The sequence below is a fragment of the Hyposmocoma kahamanoa genome, unplaced genomic scaffold, assembly GCF_003589595.1.
Source record: "Hyposmocoma kahamanoa isolate Upper Pololo Valley unplaced genomic scaffold, ASM358959v1 76, whole genome shotgun sequence".
In the NCBI taxonomy this organism is placed as follows: Eukaryota; Metazoa; Arthropoda; class Insecta; order Lepidoptera; family Cosmopterigidae; genus Hyposmocoma; species Hyposmocoma kahamanoa.
The window spans coordinates 4,646,963-4,666,381 of record NW_020653900.1 but is presented as its reverse complement, the minus strand read 5'-3'; the positions used below and the strand labels follow the sequence as shown (position 1 = coordinate 4,666,381).

The 19,419-nt window shown below is 37.0% G+C and overlaps 1 protein-coding gene across 1 annotated transcript; it reads left to right on the top strand.

Moving 5' to 3' along the window:
* The first annotated feature begins 13 nt into the window (after positions 1 to 13).
* On the top strand, positions 14 to 18,658 carry LOC113232599. Its single transcript, XM_026467368.1, has 8 exons — positions 14 to 59; positions 1,160 to 1,388; positions 4,504 to 4,721; positions 5,425 to 5,905; positions 7,983 to 8,047; positions 11,762 to 12,187; positions 14,400 to 14,602; positions 17,912 to 18,658. Exons 1-8 carry the CDS (start codon positions 57 to 59, stop codon positions 18,012 to 18,014), a joined length of 1,728 nt encoding a protein of 575 aa, XP_026323153.1. The 5' UTR covers positions 14 to 56; the 3' UTR covers positions 18,015 to 18,658.
* Positions 18,659 to 19,419: the final 761 nt, after the last annotated feature.

Genomic DNA, 19,419 nt, shown 5'->3' with positions numbered 1-19,419 from the left:
GTTCTGGTCAGCGTAGAATTTCCGGTGGCAAAGAAGTACTGGGTGATAGAGCGTTCATGGTAAGTAAAAAGTAATAACATATTACATATACTTTAAGTAAAGCTGTTGCATCGGCACTGACCCTTAAAAATTCGACATTTTAATTTGGTAAAAATGACGGAGCTTGGCTCCCGAAGTATTTTAATTAGGTACTTGTAATTACAATGCGTCTCTGTAATACAAATACGCGTTTTCTATTTCAATTACTATCTCAAATACCTGACAATAATGTGTTTTGCAATTGGTATTTCAAAATAAAATAGAGTACAATGATTTATCCAACCATAATGTAACTGTTAGTCACAATACTAATAAACAGAATATAAAAACAGCTCAACCTCATGTAAAGTTGATTCACTAAATGTTTAGATCCAAATTAGTCTCTATTCAGAATTTGTCGGGTTTTACATACATGAGTTAAGTCAGGTTGTTTTGTGTTGAGTCAATTTGATTTACATGCAAACAATATTCTGCGACCGAGGAACAAAGCGGACGCGACGGACGAACAAAGCGGACGCGACCGACAATCAACAACAAAATATAACTTTATTTGAGGATTTTACAGCTACTTATTTTCACGCGTTGTGGTTTTACCTTGTGTTAATTTCCAATTACTAGGTTATTTATTCTAATTTAAAAATTTTTATAAGCTAAGTTTTTTAATCCATAAATGGTTCAACTTCGTTAGTATGAAGCGCTTGAGGCGCTTCAATACGGGCACAGCAGGCTGAGTGCCTTCACAAAATATAATGGCAATCAGACTAGATCGACGCATTGCTCATTATTTACCGCAAGCGTCTGTTTTTGGGGTTTTATTTTTCATTTATCACCATCAATATGGGACATATAATAAATAGTCAAGAAAACTATACGTGTTTAAATATTTAGCACTGGAGCTGGATCAAAGAGGATTTCTAAAACAATAGAGACCACTGACCTAATAATACTGGTCGCGATGCACTCGTCACGAATCACACAATGCGAGAAACGACAATCGTCCATAGCGGGAAACGGCCGTAATTACGGATTTCGTGTTTCGAGAATAGAGCCCCAGGTTCCAAAAAGGTTTTAGTGCGTGACCAATCATCCAAAGCATATAACAACATATTTTACATTGCAGGTTTATTTTATAAAATCGGCGGTCTCAGTCGAGACTTATCATGGCTGGACTTGTGGAGGAGCCTTGATCACAGAGTTACATATCCTCACATCGGCTGCTTGTTTAACCGACGTCGGATTCGTATATGCGATTGCTGGATACCGACGTTATGTGCCAACTGAACTGCTGGACGTAGATGATTGCACGAGTACCAAAAAAAAGAGAGTCGTTAAAACTTGTGTACCAGAAGGTGATTATCTTCATTTCTATCTATCTACGAGTATCTGTCTCTAAGAAGTTCAAAACAAATACGAAGAAAAATTCCCTGAACTCGAACAGCTTCTGTCACCTCAACGGATCGAGCCAGTAGATCTTAACAATCTCTCCATGCCTGAGGTTCTACTCCCGAAGCTCGAAATCCGACCTACGGATCTACTCTCAAAGCTCGTGAACCAAAAGACGGGCACGTTCGAAACTTAAACGCCCCGATCGAAACTCCAGTCCATAGGTCATCCATTTGGGAAACCGAACGTAACTACAAATTTCGTGCTTAGAGAGTAGAGCTAATCTTTTTATTAGATTTTAAAGGTCTTTTTGCCCATTTTCTATTTTCACATCATTATAAGCACTTCTGTTGAGAAAATCTGAGAACGTCAAAAATCACTGGTTATTGAGGTATTTCTATATCAATTTTACTTATATCATTTAAACCTATTTTTTGAACTGATATACTTAGTCCTGAACAAATACGTTTTCTTTGCGCGTTTGATACTGAGTGTATGTTAATTGAGTACAGATAATTTTATTCCGGTATTTAATTAACGGCTCTATTTTGAAAACACTGCTACTGGCCGACAGGGGGAGGCGTGCTAGTGGCCGCGTGGCCTGGTGTAACTTTGCGACGTAGACATGATTTCGAGACTGCCGGCGGCGAGGACCTTTGGACATCTTTCGTGATGAAACAAATCAACTGTCCTTTGTGTGTTGTTTACATCCCACCCAATGTTACGGACGATGTGTATTTGTGTTTCTTTCAAAAAGTTGAATCCTTTATCAATTCTATCAGTGGTGTTGTGGTTATTGTTGGTGACTTGAATCTGAACCCGAAATATATGTCCGCTAGTATTCTAAGCTACTATAGTTATTTTACTGCAGTTTGTAATCTGAGAGAGATGAATGAGGTTTCCAATGCGTATGGAGGAGTATTAGATGTGGTGCTGGTGCGAGAGCGCACCTGTCGTGTAAAGGTCAGTGAACTGGAAGAGGGTGGGCTAGTGCCATTGCACGACATTTATCATCCTCCACTGGATTTCTCTATACCACTCCTTGATAGCGCATCAGCTCAAAGTGTGACTGGAACTTTTCCAGGGGTGATTATGACCTTCTTTACCGGTTATTGTCCGAAGTGTCTTGGAAGGAAATCCTCGAGACCCGCGACGTCAACGTTGCTGTGGAGCTTTTTTACCGGTTGATGTACGGCATTTTTGACACATGCATACCTAGGAAGGTAAGGTCTAACAAGACTTGTAGACGTTATCCGGTCTGGTTCACTGCGTACCTAATCAAAGACATTAAGCTGAAAGCTAATCTTCATCGAGAGTGGAAATGTACTGGTGACCGTGCGGTTTATGCTAAGTTTTCAAAGCTCAGGGCAGATATTAAACAGCGAACATCACTGTTTGATGTCGAGACCGGCTATAGCTCGTCTGAAGCCCCAAAGCGCCCCAGGTCCAGATAGTTTTACGGCATTCATTTTGAAGGGATGCAAAGACTGGCTAAAATTCCCGCTACTCCACATTTTTAATTTAGGTCTGAGTACTGGGGAGTACCCCTGTCAATGGAAGGTTACACGAGTGCGTCCTATCCCCAAGTCGAATGATTCTACCAGAATTGAAAATTATCGCCCAATTGCCATTCTTTCTTCAACTGCAAAGTTGTTTGAATCAATATTGAACATACTTATTGCCACTCAAGTAAAACCCTATCTCTGCGACTCTCAACATGGTTTTAGGCCGAGGCGTTCCATTGAAACAAACTTGTTGACCCTGGTTGATTCCATGTCTGAACATCTGTATAAGGGATTACAAGTTGATGTTTTGTATCTTGACTTTCGAAAAGCTTTTGACCGTGTAGACAATGACGTGCTTTTAAGAAAGTTGTGCAACATAGGCTTTTCGCCCACATTGCTTAGGTTCTTTGCTAGCTATCTTAGCAACAGACAACAGTATGTACAATACGGATGCTTTGTTTCGGAAAGATTCCACACCCGTTCTGGAGTCAGCCAAGGTTCAATTTTGGGTCCGTTACTTTTCGGCATGGTAAATGACCTGGCCTCAGTACCTAAATGCGCTAGATGCCTGCTCTATGCTGACGATCTCAAGCTGATTTACGGCGTTCAACAGTTGTCAGACTGTGAATCGCTTCAGGTTGATATAAACCGTATTTATTAGTGGGGCATTCAAAACAGGCTTCTCTTCAACACTGAAAAATGTTCAGTCATGACTTTTGGCCGCGCGTATAATCTTCAGTATGCAAAATACCTGGTAGGTGCTGAACTTGTTACCCGTGTCGAGACTATTAAAGATTTAGGCGTCATTTTTGATAGGCATCTAAAGTTTCATGAGCATGTGAAAGCACTAGCTGCCAATTACTATAGGAGGTTGGGGTTTGTTTTCCGGAACCCTCGTGACTTTTATGATACCAGAGTCATTAAACTTGTTTACACCGCTCTAGTTAGGAGTAAGCTTGAGGCAGCTTCAGTTGTTTGGAATCCACATGAGGCCACTTACGTCTTGCTTCTGGAGAAAATCCAAAAGACGTTCTTGAGATTTCTGTATAAGAAAATTTATGGGTAATACCCATTTTTATACCCGACTAAATTCCTCCTTGGCGTCTTGGGATTTAATTCTCTAGAGGTAAGGCGTAATTATACGCTACTGACTACTGCTGCCAGCGCCTTGCATGGAAATTCAGACTGTCCAGAAGTGGTGGCGCAACTGGTGCGCTTGTTAACCTTGCTTGTTAACCCTTTAGAAAACAAGTTTAATTTACGGCCTCGCAGTTACCACCTGCTGGCACTGCAGGCGACCCGCACTGTATCCTGTAGAAAATCACCGCTTATTCGCGCTTTGCTTTACGTAAACGAGCTTCTCGTATCGGTACCTGACTGCGATGTTTTTGCTAGTAGATGGGCGGTTGTGTGTGATGAATGTTTGAGGTTTTGTGAGAGGATGAATGAACGTCAATCTTCTGTGAACTAATAAAAAATATGTCTGTTTTCAATTTTATGGACTTCACAGTTCCTTGGTAAAATAACTGTAATGCTGTGAAATTGTATATATAAATAAATAAATAAATAAAAACAGCTTACCGATTGGAGTTCGCTAATGCATCAACATGGGCAACCACCAACGACATCGGAATTGCAGTGGTGGAAAGTCCTTACAACTTTTCGGATACATCTTACTCTATATACTGTTCGTATACTCCAAGACCCATCGCAGTCAACTTTAGACTGCAGTCTACGACGATGGGGAGAGACGTAGTGGCCTTGGGTTGGGGTTACACCGATGGTCTTAGAATGGTAAGTTTAAAAACCTTTTTCACGATCTCTATTAATTATTTATCTTGGCCATAAACAATTAATAGAGACCGTGGAAGACTATTTTTTTTGTTATATTAAGTGATAGAACGAACAAGATATGCGGCTGATGGTAAGGGATGTGAAGCGACGTCAGTCCTTAGCAGTGGCAGTGCCACTCAGAACTTTAAATCGCAAAGATCTGAGAGTCACTGCCACTGCCCCCGTCATGCTGAGACATAAGTTGACAAATCCCATGTGCCTGTAATTTCACTATTACCCCTTACGGCCCAAAACCGGAACGTAACAATACTTAAATTACTGCTTGGTGGCAGAAAGAGCTAAGATGATGGTAGTGACAGTACTTCCCTGGACGAACTCTTTCACAAGGAGCTCTACTGCTACTAAATATACATGCTGCTGAATAAAATCTGTTGCTATCAAACCAGAGGTCTAGTCTCGTTCTCCTTCCGACATCTGTCCGAAACAATGACTGTCAAATAAGTAATACTCCACCAAAATAAAGGACAATGTCAAGTTTGCAGCTTCATTCGCATTATGCATTCGTTTAATTTAGTCGAGTACTGCCTATTTAAGAGTAATTGCTTCGGACGGATGTGAGACGGGGTACGAGAGAGAGAAAAAATTAGTTGCATTATAATAATAAATGCTGAAATATAAAAATTAAATAATACTTATATTTCAGCCATATCACCTCATGGATCACAACGAAGAATTTCTACGTGAAGCATCTATGCTAATAGCAAATTACAAGTTGTGTGAGAATAAGTTTCATAGCACAGCGATGCACGTGGATAAGGATATAATTGACTTCTATAAATTGATATGTACGTATGGGGCAGGAAATATAGACTCGGAAGGAAATGTTATAGACTATGGTGAACTGGCAACAGAATGTATGGACGACGAAACTACGACAGGGACAGAAACAGTGTTACCCGACACAACGACAAAACCCGTTTTACGACATTTAACTCGAGGGCTAAACCTATATCCAAAATTAGAACCGCGGCCAGAACTGAAGCCACACCCAGATCCACTTAAATGGTCAGAACGAGACTCAGCAACAGAAGCGTATCTAGAACCGGAGACAATGCCATGGCCAGAGCAAGATAAAGGAGCTAAAACCAGAAGCAAACAATACGATTACTATGACTATATTACAAGTTAGTATCCATATTATTGTTACGTTATTGGACACGAAAACATCAATTTTATTAACCAACTTCATAAAAACAGGAGGTTATAGTTATTTATAACAAAGATACACTTACAAAAAATTCCTTCGATCCAGCCGGATTTGAACCGACACGTCTTCTAGCAAACCGTGCCAGACGCTATGCCAACTAAGCTGAGCGAAAATCGTTAAAAACCAAAAAACAAAGATCTGCAAGAAGCACAAGATATTCGTAAGGTCCGCTGGTTCGTTTCATGCTTCGTTGGCACAGCGTCTTGGCACGGTTTGCTAGAAGACGTGTCGGTTCACACGGTTTGCTGGAAGACATTGATTCGACGGAATTTTTTCTAAGTGTTCGATCTTTGCTAAATAATTATAACAAACTAGTGGTGCATTTTCACAAAAAATAATTGAATATCGTGGTAGTAAAATATCGGACGTACAATAAAAACTTGGAAATTACAAAGAGGAGGACCTCAATTCGACTGTGTTTTTTTATGTATGTTACGCGATTACTCCGACATTTGTGAACAGATTTCGATGATTCTTTTTTATTGTAAAGGAGGTTCTTCAGTAGTGGTCCTGATCAAATTTCAAAGAAAATGAGGGTAAAAATTGTTTGCTATTGACATTTCAGTTCGAATTAAACTTCATCTCGACTGATACTAGAATTGAGGTCGAATCACATTGATTTGTTTTTCAGAGATGTTCGAAATTTGAATGTAATAATAAAATCGCATTTGATATTATTAATTTGCAATAATAACATTTTCATAGATAAGAAATTTATTCTGACAAAACAGTTTATCTTTACGCTGGTCGTAATTTGCAGTTTTTGAACACATCAAGGGTTTATGATATGAATGTAACTAAACTGTTTTTTCGGCGCTAAATCCCGTATATTTGTTTTTCAAGCAGAATAACGTCTCGGGCTCTTTACAGTAGGGCTAGCATGACACGGCGCGACTAGCGCGAGAGCGACATAAAGCGCGAGACTGCTAGAGCTAGAGGGGCACTGCCACTGCGCCCATCGCCCTGAGACATAAGTTTACAAGTCCCATGTGCCTGTAATTTCACCAGCACCCTTCAAAACCGGAACACAGTAATTCTGACATTACTGCTTGGAGGCAGAAATAGGTAAGGTGGCAGTACTTCCCTGTACGAACTCTTTCACAAGGGGCTCTACTGCTACTAAAATCACGAAAAGATCTAGCGTTATATCGCTTTCGTGCAAGTCGCGCCTTGTCATGCTAACTTTATATCTATGTCCCATGTTCACGACTGACTGAAAACATAGTTTCATTCCGAATATATGTACAGCAATCGCAAATACCGCGATAAAATTATAATATTATATTAACTTTATTGAATATCGCGATATTTTACTACTATGATTTTCCATTATTTTTATGAAATTATCCACTAAAGTACCGGCACGCTATGATGACCGTTTTGACGTTTGACAGCTCATGAAGTTTTGTATTAATTCATAACTATATTGAAGGAGCTAATTGATGTGCATTGTTGTCAATAGTGACGTGCAGTAAAATTTATGGATGTATAATTTTACGACACAACTCGGCATTTGTTTTTCGAAATCCCAAATTTTTTTTAAATGAAACCTAATACGATCGTCACTTATGGGATCGCTGTGGAACTTCTACTTCCGGCAAACTCACGTCAAAGCTCAAAGCACAACAAAGCAGTGTCGAATTGACGATATATTAGTAAACACTTTTATTTTCGTACTTCTTAATCAGCTACCCTTTCCAATACTAGTTTATAATCTAAGAACATATAGATGGGACTCACATTTGATTATATTTTTTTTGATAATGAATTGAGATTTGATCTCATTATTGTAATCTGTCAAAACATGTGGTCTGTGGTCAAAACGACCATTATAGCATGCCGGTACTGTAGTTTATTATTATCTACTGGTGGCTCAGCCACGGTATAGCGAGGTTGCTGGTTTAAGTCCAGCCGCAGCAGCATTTCTTTGTTTTCGATCTTTGTATTAATAATTATAAGAAAATGTGAAATTTAAACTTGAAATCTTTTCGCAGAAGGTCTACAGCACGATACTTTTACTGATGAACCAGTGCTACACGCCACAATAATTAGCGAGAAAGTAAGTCGAAGTGATTTTCAATAAACGATTTTTTATTCTTAGGATCTTTTGTATTTATCTTGGCTCTATAGAACAAGTCTAGTATCTATCTGAAGGAATGAATGAAATGATGAATGAAATATTCTTTATTGCACATTTAAATTGCAATAACAACACAGAACTGTAATGTAAGTATCACAGACCTTATTGCTAAGTAGCAATTTCTTCCAGGCAACCTTAGGATAGAAATTTAACAGTTGTAAAGGGGGGCAATGTTTCTGGAGAAAACAAATAAAAACTTGTAGTATTATTATAAAAACTTATAGTAATATTTTATATAACTATTTGTCAAACATCACTTTGCTGTTATAATTGGTACAAAGTTAAATAAATTTTATTATTCTCATTATTATTATTGTATCTAGACTCTCGCCTCTCCCAACGGCTAAAAGATTAATTTTGAATTTTTAAATGAGAGAGGCGGTATTATTCATTATTATTATTCTCATTATTATTAATAATAATAATATAATAATAATGTATTTATTACTCTCCACAACAACTGAACATGAACAAAAGTAAGATAGACAAAAATATTGTTTATATTATGTTTGCAAAAGACTGGTACCTAAACTAAGCATAAACTTGTAATATAGGATACCAGGTCTCTCACCACAGACAACTTTCTTTTTCTCTTATTACTATGATTGCAGAGGTTAAAATTAAGTTTAAGATGAAGGTTATACAATAGTGAAAAAGAAAACAAAATTTAAATGTTTGAACTAACTAAACTAACAATACAGTGTGTGTGTGTGTGTGTGTGTGTGTGTGTGTGTGTGTGTGTGTGTGTGTGTGTGTGTGTGTGTGTGTGTGTGCGTGTGCGTGTGCGTGTGCGTGTGCGTGTGCGTGTGCGTGTGCGTGTGCCTGTTCGTGTGCGTGTGCGTGTGCGTGTGTGTGTGCGTGTGCGTGTGCGTGTGCGTGTGCGTGTGCGCGTGCGTGTGTGTGTGTGCGCGTGCTTGTGTGTGTGTGCGTGAGCGCGCTCATTATTATTATTAGTATTTTCATCAATCGTTTTATCTTTATTTGATGTTTGCTTGCGATTTGTGTGTGTGATCGACTACGTCGAGCTGCCATGGCTGAGTCGGGCTGAAAATCAGGATTGAAAACATTACAAACTGATTTCAATATTTCCTTAAGCACGTGTCCATCACACACATACTTTATTTTAGTTATTTTCATTTAAAATTATTTCTGTAAATTGCGTAATATTTTTTTTTTCATTTCTGAGCTTTATGTTTTGTTTATGCGTGTGAAAATAAAAAATATATAAAATGATTTAAAATGGTTTAAACATTCAATATCAGCATTACGGCACTAAGAAAAGTGGTGACATTTTTGTGTGCGGCACTATCTGAGTACTGTTAAGGCGATGAGGTGCCCAAAATCGCTTTAATATGGTGTTTTTGTGTAAGTTTCTAGGCGATAACAGAGCACGTGGAACTTTGAAAATAGTACATCCTATAACACGTATCTTGAAGTGTAGCTTGAAATTCCTAGAATATTGCTTATTGTCATAGGTAATACTAAAACTGGATTACAGTGAGACTCTGGTGGTTATTTTTTGACATATTTTTCTCGGGCAAACCAAACGTTCTTACTACTAAATTTGGTGTGGTTATATAAATGGTACTTATCTTGATCCTGACACTTTATTTGTTTTAAATAAAAGACAAATAACAAATTTAGGAGTAAAAAGTAACTTTCGCCTACTAAAGTGCGAGCTAAATATTTGCTTGCAAATTATGGACAGGCACTTAACAGTGTGAAAAAATATCATACACAAAAAAATACGTAAATAAGTAAATATAATGCACCAATTCGTTGAAATCATAACAAAATATTTTTTTTAAATTTAAATTTTTTGCCATTAGGTGAGAATAAAAAAAACATATTTTTGGTTGGATTAGAACCTAAAACACAAAGTATTAAAAACAAAAATGAAATTATTGTTTGCGTCCTTGATTATTTAGTAATATTGCAACGTTGAAAACTTCTGCTGCGTAGCTTGCGTTCGTGGGATACGTGGCCAGACCTCTGTTTTGACATGGTTTCGACAAATTAATTTATATAATATTGTAATCGGCTGTCTACCGTCGAGCACGACACTTACGAGATATGTAGTTGGACATACATAGTTATGCAAACTATAACCAACCCACAAAATGTCACTTTCGAGATAATTAGATTTTTGAAAAAACAGTGTGAAGAAATAAATAGGTAAGTTATTTGAGACTAGAGACGCGCCGAATACTCGTTTGCTACTCGGTACTCGGTGTACTCGGCCGAATAACTCGGTTCATGAGAAGAGTACTCGGTTAAAATAAAGCATCACATCTATAGACATAATAAAGTAAAATCAACAATATATTTAAAATATTCAAAAGATATTTATTACTACATGTTGTAGACAATTGTAACAATTTGTAGCAATTTAGTAATTTAAAAAGAAAGTTTACATTATTAATATTTAAAATTTAACAAAGGCAAGTTATGATGTAGGAATATTTACAAGACTTTCCGCGCGTTCAGGTTTATAGTCTATTCCTTTTTTCTTCTTAGGCATTACCCGCTTCGGCAAATAACCGCTCGCTATCACAGTGCTTGCAGGTGCACATAAAAACACCCGTGCTAACTGTGCCAGTTTTGGATATTTTGTTTTATGCTCTGCCCACCATTGTTGGAATGGACTCTGCTCTCGCGACAATAAATTTTCATTGACATATCGGCCTAATTCTAGAGCAACGGGGGCTTTTACGATCATCGCGTTCCGATTGTAATGAACCGAGTAACTCGGCCGAGTACTCGGCTCGGCAAATGTTAAACCGAGTAATATTCGGTACTCGGTTACTCGGCAAAACTTGTACTCGGCGCATATCTGTTTGAGACAAACGATGTACTGTAGCAGTGAGAACGATATAGGGAAACAATATATTTATATTATATTGTAATAGTAATATAATTTTATTTATATTTATAATTATTATACAGCAATAAATAGAAAACATTATGTATCTTTTTATTTAGTTAACGATAACCATGTTCTAGTTTTCGTAATGAAAACGCCAAAGATCTACAGTACTTCAGTACATGTGACATGGATCCGTTTAGCATATTTTGAAAAAAACATTATATGAAGTTAAGCAGCAAGGTTCTTTTTAGCTACCTATTAAAAAGTTACTTATTTAGGTTTGGTACCCTGAAGGCCTTTTATTTTCTCCATTTTGGCTTGGTATGTTGCCAGGATCTTTTGTGAGCGGGTAAAGGACACGTCTGGTGAGAACACCAGATAGAAACCTAAATACATAACTCAATTTCACTCGAGGTGTGGGTTGTTTCTTGTTTGCATAACATGTCCAGTTCTTATATGCTTTGATATTTTTTAGTTTGATAGCATGTGTGTATTTTAAGTACGACGTCATATGTTAGCGGCAATCAATATTATGTTAAATCAAGCGGAAGGTCCAACTACCACACTCTTACCGCATCGGGGCGTATGGAGCCATCTTATTGGAGAAATTATAGTAGGCGCGTTATCGCTCAAGGTCATCGACGCAAGGTCATCGACGCTTGTCAGCGTCTTAATGAACGGGTTAATCCCATATCTATAAGTAACAACTTGACTAGCTCCTAAGTTTTTAAGTCCTTTTTAACAAGTAAATATAATCATAAATTCAGGTAAATCCAGATAAATTGACAGACTATGAGGAAAAGAAATACGACTATGAAGAAAACAAATATGGCAACGTGGAAAACAAATATGACAACGTGGAAAACAAATACGACAATCTGGAAAACCAATACGACAACGTGGAAAACAAATACGACAACGTTGAACACAAATACGACAACGTCGAAAACAACTACGACAACGTGAAAAACAAATACGACAACGTGGAAAACAAATACGACAACGTGGAAAACAAATACGACAACATGGAAAACAAATACGACTATGACTACGAGGATTTAACCCGAAGATTTAATAGAAAACGAAAGAGAAAAATAACAAAGACTACAAAAACTAATGCAGCAAAATCCCTAAGATGTGGAAGACTTAAGAAAGATTTGTATATGAATACGAGAAGACAGAGCATTTGCCAGGTACGGTCATTCGATAACTGTTCAGTTAACACTATAGTCTACGGGGAGTAAAGTTCGTTTACTGCAAACTAAACAAAAATGACGATAAGCAATATGTATATCGTACTTAGTAGTAGCAGTGAGCTCCTTGTGAAAGAGTTCGTCCAGGGAAGTACTGCCACCTTACCTATTTCTGCCGCCAAGCAGTAATGTCAGCATTACTGTGTTCCGGTTTTGAAGGGTAAGGGTGCTGATGAAATTACAGGCACATGCGACTTGTCAACTTATGTCGAAGGGTGACGGGCGCAGTGGCAGTGCCCCTGAGATCTTTGCGATTTAAAGCTCTCGAGTGGCACTGCAATTGTTATGGACAGGCGTGTAGCTTACCATCAGGTGTACGACTTGTTCGCCCCGTCACTTGATATTGTAAAAAAAAGTTACAACCCAAACTTTACAAGAATTTACGAAGTAAACTCAAAGTGTTATTTAATTTCTTACATAAACTTACGACTGGTTTAGACGTACTAAGTGACGGAGTTATTAACTAAATATTACCATAATTTTTAATTAATTTACTTTTGACTTGATTTTAACTTAATTCATGTGTTTTTGCAATTACTTAAAAGCTGTTAAGTCATCATCGATGGATAAATAGATTAAAATTAAACTTATACCCGCACGCCACGTATACCACAGAACAATAAATAAAGAGAGCAGAAATGGTTATTTAGCGTCGCGTGCCAACTGTAGGTCTCGAAAGACCTACTTGAGCTTAGTCCGCCACTTTCGCTTTGTATGGTATAGTTGTGTCAATGTTTCGTGTAAATTCTCTAAAATCCTAGAAAAATGCCTTATTATGCTGTTTTGGAGTGCAAAAATGATAACCGCACCAAAAATATTATCCGTGATGGAATTTCAAATCATCGGAGTCTTTTTTTAATAAATCTAAATTTTCTGTTTATCCAAATATTTTTGGTTACAAGAAACGAAAGTTGAGCTTATACCCCTGCAATATGGCCGCTTTTTTTTGGAGAACTAAATTAATAACTCAAATTCGTCGTCGTTCAGCAATTAACCGCTAAATGGCAGCACATTAATTGAAATTTGAATATAATATGAAAACGTCGTAACTTGCAACAGTAGGTACCTATTGAACTTTCAACGATGTGCCAACAGGGTACAGTTTAAATTATATTAACAATCCAGAAATTGTTATTTCTTTTTAACTTTGAAACTACAACGAACGAGGAACGTTTGCGAAGGACATTATCACTGGCTAATCACAGTGCAGCAGCCGGTTCGAGAGTGACGATAACCCAAACAAAGGCAAGGCGCTACGCATGCGCGCAAGTCTGTGCAACGCAAAGCAGAAGACTCGTGAACGCCTTTGCGCGTATGGAAGATTTCTACGCCGTGTACCCAGCCAACGCAAGCAAGTGAAAGACTCGCGAACCATATATAAACTACTATAAACGAGTAATTCTGTTCTGTGTACCACAGACAATACAATTTGTTGCTTTGCGTTCTCGCCATATTTAACAGAGATCATTCTATGAAGTTAGGTACTTCTAGCAATACTTTCATGTAACCTAAAGTTGGTAAATACCTAAGGTAAGTTGCAAAAACACTAATTTCTAGTATATAATAAAATTAAAAAATAGGTAAATAAGCGATCGAGAAAGATTACGTACCGCTCGGTGTAGCGCGTGGCGGGATCACTGGCCTCCCGCGGTGCATAGTATTTAGGAACAATTTTGCAAAACTTACTAGATACAATTAGTCAAAATAAAGAACCGCATATATTTTTTAATATTTTTAGATGATTTAACAATATTTCTATTATTAATTTACACACTATAAAATTTTAAGTCAGAACACTAAACGCGCCTTTGTGATACGGTTTATGAAAGTAGAAAAAAGTTTTTGAACTATTAGAACAGTTGTTTCTTCCAAGCCAGTCTTGTAGATTAGTTGTACAATATTTCTGTTAAAAATGCAACCAACTTATCAATAAATAAAAAATATTTTCTACAATTAATGGAAAGTCCAGTAAAATTGATAATAATAATAATAACGCACACACTTAACATAGCTCCGCACTATGGTAACCCTGTGTCGCGGGTGCCATGGAGACACACATAGACATCCACAAATTACACCCAAAAAAATTATAAATAATGAATAATTTAAAACTGAATGAAGCTTTATTAATCTCTCTAATACCACCCATTAGAACGATCATGGCTGTCCCCTAATAACGTGGATTGGCACAGAAGAAGTGTTAATAGGGATAGCATTGACCAGCCTATATGACAAGGCCTACCACTGCATCCCCCCCAACCTGTACGTGAGCACAGTGCAACACCCTTGGTTCATCAAATGTGTAGTGGCCACCAAAGACATAAAGACTATTGACCATGACAATGACGACAACGAGTAAGTATAAAAGCCGTAAATGTGGAACGCTGTTGACATTTTTTTTTCCACGATATCATAGTATAATGAGACGTTTGATTTTACTACCAAATACAGATCTAATAAAAAGTGTTAGATAGTACCTAGAACAAACATTTAAGTTTATTTTTAATAAATATTTAATAATTTATAAAAAGTTATAGAACAAAAGTTGTTGTGTAAATAATCCTGCAAAATTGTTAGTATTTTACAAATAAATTAATCAATATATTAATCATATTTTCAATTTATATATTTTTATTTCTAATTTATTTTTATTTCAGTATGTTATTTAGTTATTATTATCATTATTTTGGATATCTGTTTTAGACTATTATTGTTTATTTTATTTTTTAATTTGTGTGTGGAATATGTGTATTGAATACGTGTTCTGGTTACATCCTCATTTATATATCTTACAGTTTTTTCTGTAACCCGAAGGTTCCCTGGAAGAGAGTGCTATATAGCAGTAAGGTGACCTGTTGTACCTATCTTTTTTATATATATTTTTTGTATTATTATGTATTTGTCCCAGTATGCAATAATAGTTATTTGTTATGCAAGACTGCAAAGTTGTTGTTTGACGCGATTGCTTGTATTGCACCTGAGCAAGGGAAGGAAATTAAGATTCCTGAAATAGAATCCTGCGCGTAGCGAGGTTTTTAAGACACGAGACGCAAAACAACTTTGCTGCCGAACGAAACACACAACCTTTCACCTCACTATAGCGAGGAAAATGGTAGATGAAAGAAAAACAGTTGAATAAAACATCAGTTTTTTTTAATTAAAAGAAAAATGTACACCTCTCCAATTTTTATTCTTGCTTGTACTTCTGTTTTGTGTGTTTAAGTGATTATTCAAGTTATTTTAGTTCTTCGACGAGTTAAAATAATTTAATAAACACAGTTAGTGACCATTGTCCATTTAATGTCAACAATAATAAGAATAAAATATACCAACGGATTTATATTACATAATTATTTATTTATTTATTATTTATTTAATTATTAGCTTGACGTGACGTGGTTCAAGAGCACGTCAAGCTTGACACTTAAGATTTAAATCCAACTCTATGCTGCTTACGATAAGAACGGTCCAAAGTACAAAATGTCAAGCTTGATGTGCTCTTGTCTGTACGACAAATCGCGTAGTTGAACGTGTCATCGAAAGAAAAAGTTTGACGCACCATCGTCAAGTTCGAATTTCAAAAACCTAATAGCGCTTTTGCGCGCAAATTTCTAATAAGAAAGAAAGCCTTTCCGATCTAGTGACACATGAATCTAGTGAGGTGAAAAGAATATTTCTACTGTATTTGTATCGTAATAACCCTGTATAATATTGAAATGTGTTTGTATGTTTATGTATGTATGTAAAGTATGTTTATGTTAAAATATATTTATTTTATACTATGTAAATTACATTCAAAACTTTGGCTTATATCTTGGTTTTTTTTTTCTGTTTGGCTCAATGGCATGAAGCCCTCCCTCCACTTATACAATTACAATTTAAGCATAATATTTATTTATTTGATACGCGTGGTGTAGCAACGCTGCGCCAATAAACGTTAGAGGCTCTCTGATGAACGACCATAACCCAGGGTAAATATTGGTACCATGTGTCTGCTTAAACTGGAATTGTACACCTTCAATGTACTCGACTTCAACTAACATCGCTTAATATAAACGATAAAATTCTTGTTTAATATTGATGGCACTTTTTTCAAAGTACCTACTATCTCTTATTTAACGCCCCGCCTTAAGCCATACAAAATTATCGGATGCTTACTTTAAAGCACTTTTTGAACGTAAATGATGATAATACACAATTTTCAACAAAAAAATGTTGCCAAATATCATTGAGTATATAACCAGAAATAGAGACGAAATAAATAAAGTCATCCGTCTCTGGCAACTCATCAGGCAAATGGGCCTTATATCACTTTTAAATATCAACTCACCTTTGCGCTGAAATCACAAATAAGAAAACAGAAATAGTAAAGCGCCAACAACGATAATAAGATAATATTTATAACAATGGGGGCTGTTCCATTTGGTGGTGTGGGAAAAACAGCAAAACATCTAATTACAAAACAAACGGAATCACATTTCATCGCTAATTAAATATTAAATATGTAATTTTACAATTTTCGGCCATTATTTATTTATTTATTGCATACAATTACACAATATTACAGCAAAATATTAAGGCACTGTGAAATTCATAAATAGACAATTTGTATTAATAATTAACAGAAGACAGACGTTCATCCATCCTCTCATAAAACCTCAAATATTCATCACACACAGCCACCCATCCACTTGCAAAAACATCACAGTCTGGTGCAGACCCAGAAGGGCATTAAGACAGTGCAAAGCGCGAACAAGCGGTGATTTACTGTGAGACGCCGGTACTGCCAGCAGGTGATGAACGCATGGCCGTAAATTAATATTATTTAGCGGGGGGACGAACAGGCGCACCAATTCAGCGCAATTGGAATCTCCTCCCAAGATGCCACTAGCAAAAGTCAGTAGACCGTAATTGCGTCTTACTTCTAAAGAATTAAAGCCAAAGACGCCAAGGAAGAATTTCGTCGGGTATAAAAATGGGTTGTAGGTACCCCTAAATTTTCTTATACAAAAATCTCAGAAATGTCTTTTGGATTATCTCCAGAAGCAGGGCGTAGACATTCTCGTGTAGGTTCCAAATTACTGAGGCCGCCTCAGGTTTACTTCTGACCAGGGCTGTGTAAATAAGTTTGATAAACCTGGGATCGTGAAAATCGCGAGCGTACCAGATAACATACCCTAACCTCTGATAGCAGTTGGTAGCTAGCGTTTTCATGTGCTTGTGAAAATGAAGACGAGTATCGAAAACGACGCCTAAGTCCTTTTGTTGACTCAACACGGGTAATGGGTTCAGTGCCTAACATATATTTTGCATAAAGATGATTATGAGCGCGTCTAAAACGCATGACTGAACACTTTTCGGAATTGAACAGAAGCCTGTTTTCAATACTCCACTGATAGATCCAGTTGATGTCCTCCTGGAGCGATTCACGACCTGAAAACTGTTGAATGCCATAAATCAGCTTGAGATCGTCGAACGACACCCGTCAATTGTTTTGAATTCGGGATGGCCAATCGGAGCGCAATTGTCACCGTAATGATTTAGCAGAATAGTTTTCAAACAAATTAAATGACATTTCGTCTCTATTTCTGGTTATATACTCGATGCCAAATACTTTTTATACTTCGGCTATAGTACGTATACTAACAATTGTGTTTTTTTTAGGAACGTTTTGCGATCGAAATGTTACGAATCCAATTCAAATAACAAGAAACACAACATTTACGAGAAAGACATTAAATGGCCTGTACCTAAAAAAGAAGACTAAACATTAATTTAGTAGATATTATCTACCTAATTTCGCTGACTACTTTTATTATTTAACTTGTCACGCAACCTAGAGATAAACGGCGTATCTAGTGATTTTGGTAGGTACTATAGCCACAGATTGCTATTAATAATTACTATGTAACAGATATATCACTCTCACACAAAATCGAAAATACCTACGGTATAATAGCCTACTAAATCTGACTAATGGCACCAGGCGCTCACTACGAGGAAAAAGAAACCTAAGCACGCGCTCAGAGAGGTGAAAATAACGTTGCACGCCGTGTGCAGTCGTGCGGAGCCGAATGCTCATAAATGAAAGATTTGTGTGAGCGCTTGCGCCGACGTTGGCGCACTCAGCCACAATTGAAAAATCCTTAATTTGTAATATGAAGTTTATTGACTATCACGATGTTTTATTGCCATTGTAGCGAATCACAGCAGTCGCTACAAAGTTTTTTTTATAGGTATATTTTATACAGCCTTTTTAGCAGTTCAGTTTTAAATTCTAAATTTAAATGTACTTGGCTTTGGAGCCTTTTCTTGTTATTGTCACTATTGTTTCTGTTTTTGATTGATAGCTGTGGATTGTTTGTTAAATAAACTGTAAGTAGGTTATCATTCATTCGATTCAATACCGTCCCGCACTAAAAAGTTTGGCAATTCGTTTTTATGCCGAACCATCAAATTGTGGAACCAACTCCCGGCGCATGTATTCCCTCCCCTCTATAACATCGGGTCCTTCAAACGTAGTGTGAAGAAGCATTTGGCCAGACCGGCAAAATGATAGTGACGGAGTGAAGATATTTGTGTTTTCCATCCGTTACTCTCATCTTTGGACTGTATTCGCACTTTCCATCAGGCGCGGTGCAGTCATTTTGCCGAGTCACAATAAAAAAAAAAATAAAAAAAATTCATTCGAGGCGGCTGGATGCGAACCATGCAGCATCTCCTGCATCGGCCTGAATAATAAAAAACGGCCTCTTACTCTTGTGACTATACCATAGTAAGCTAAGGCTACTCTCTTGGAGCTTATCTGCCGTTTCGTATAGGCTGCCAATAAGCAAAAAACTTAATTCATAAAAAAAAATATTAAAACCCTTAGGGACACCGTGTATCTCTAGGACGCGTGACATGTAGCCGATGGAGTGACCAAGTGATCACCCTCACTTGCCTCCCTATAACAACTGTCCTGAGAGAGGCCGTAGACAGAACAAGATGGAAGAAAAAACGTCCATAAAGGCTCGAAAACCTTTCAGGGACACGACCCTCAGCAATGAAGAAAACGACTAAGAAGAAGTAATACTCGACCAAATTAATCTCGTATTAAAAACTAAACATTATTAAAACCTTCAAATAGCATGTATTTCAAAAAAATAAATAACAAATTCTGTATATTAGGC

Coding starts and splice junctions, on each gene's coding strand:
- LOC113232599 (XM_026467368.1), top strand. Junction 12,188..14,399: donor GAAGACAGAGCATTTGCCAG/GTACGGTCATTC, acceptor ACCACCCATTAG/AACGATCATGGCTGTCCCCT. Junction 14,603..17,911: donor CATGACAATGACGACAACGA/GTAAGTATAAAA, acceptor TGTTTTTTTTAG/GAACGTTTTGCGATCGAAAT.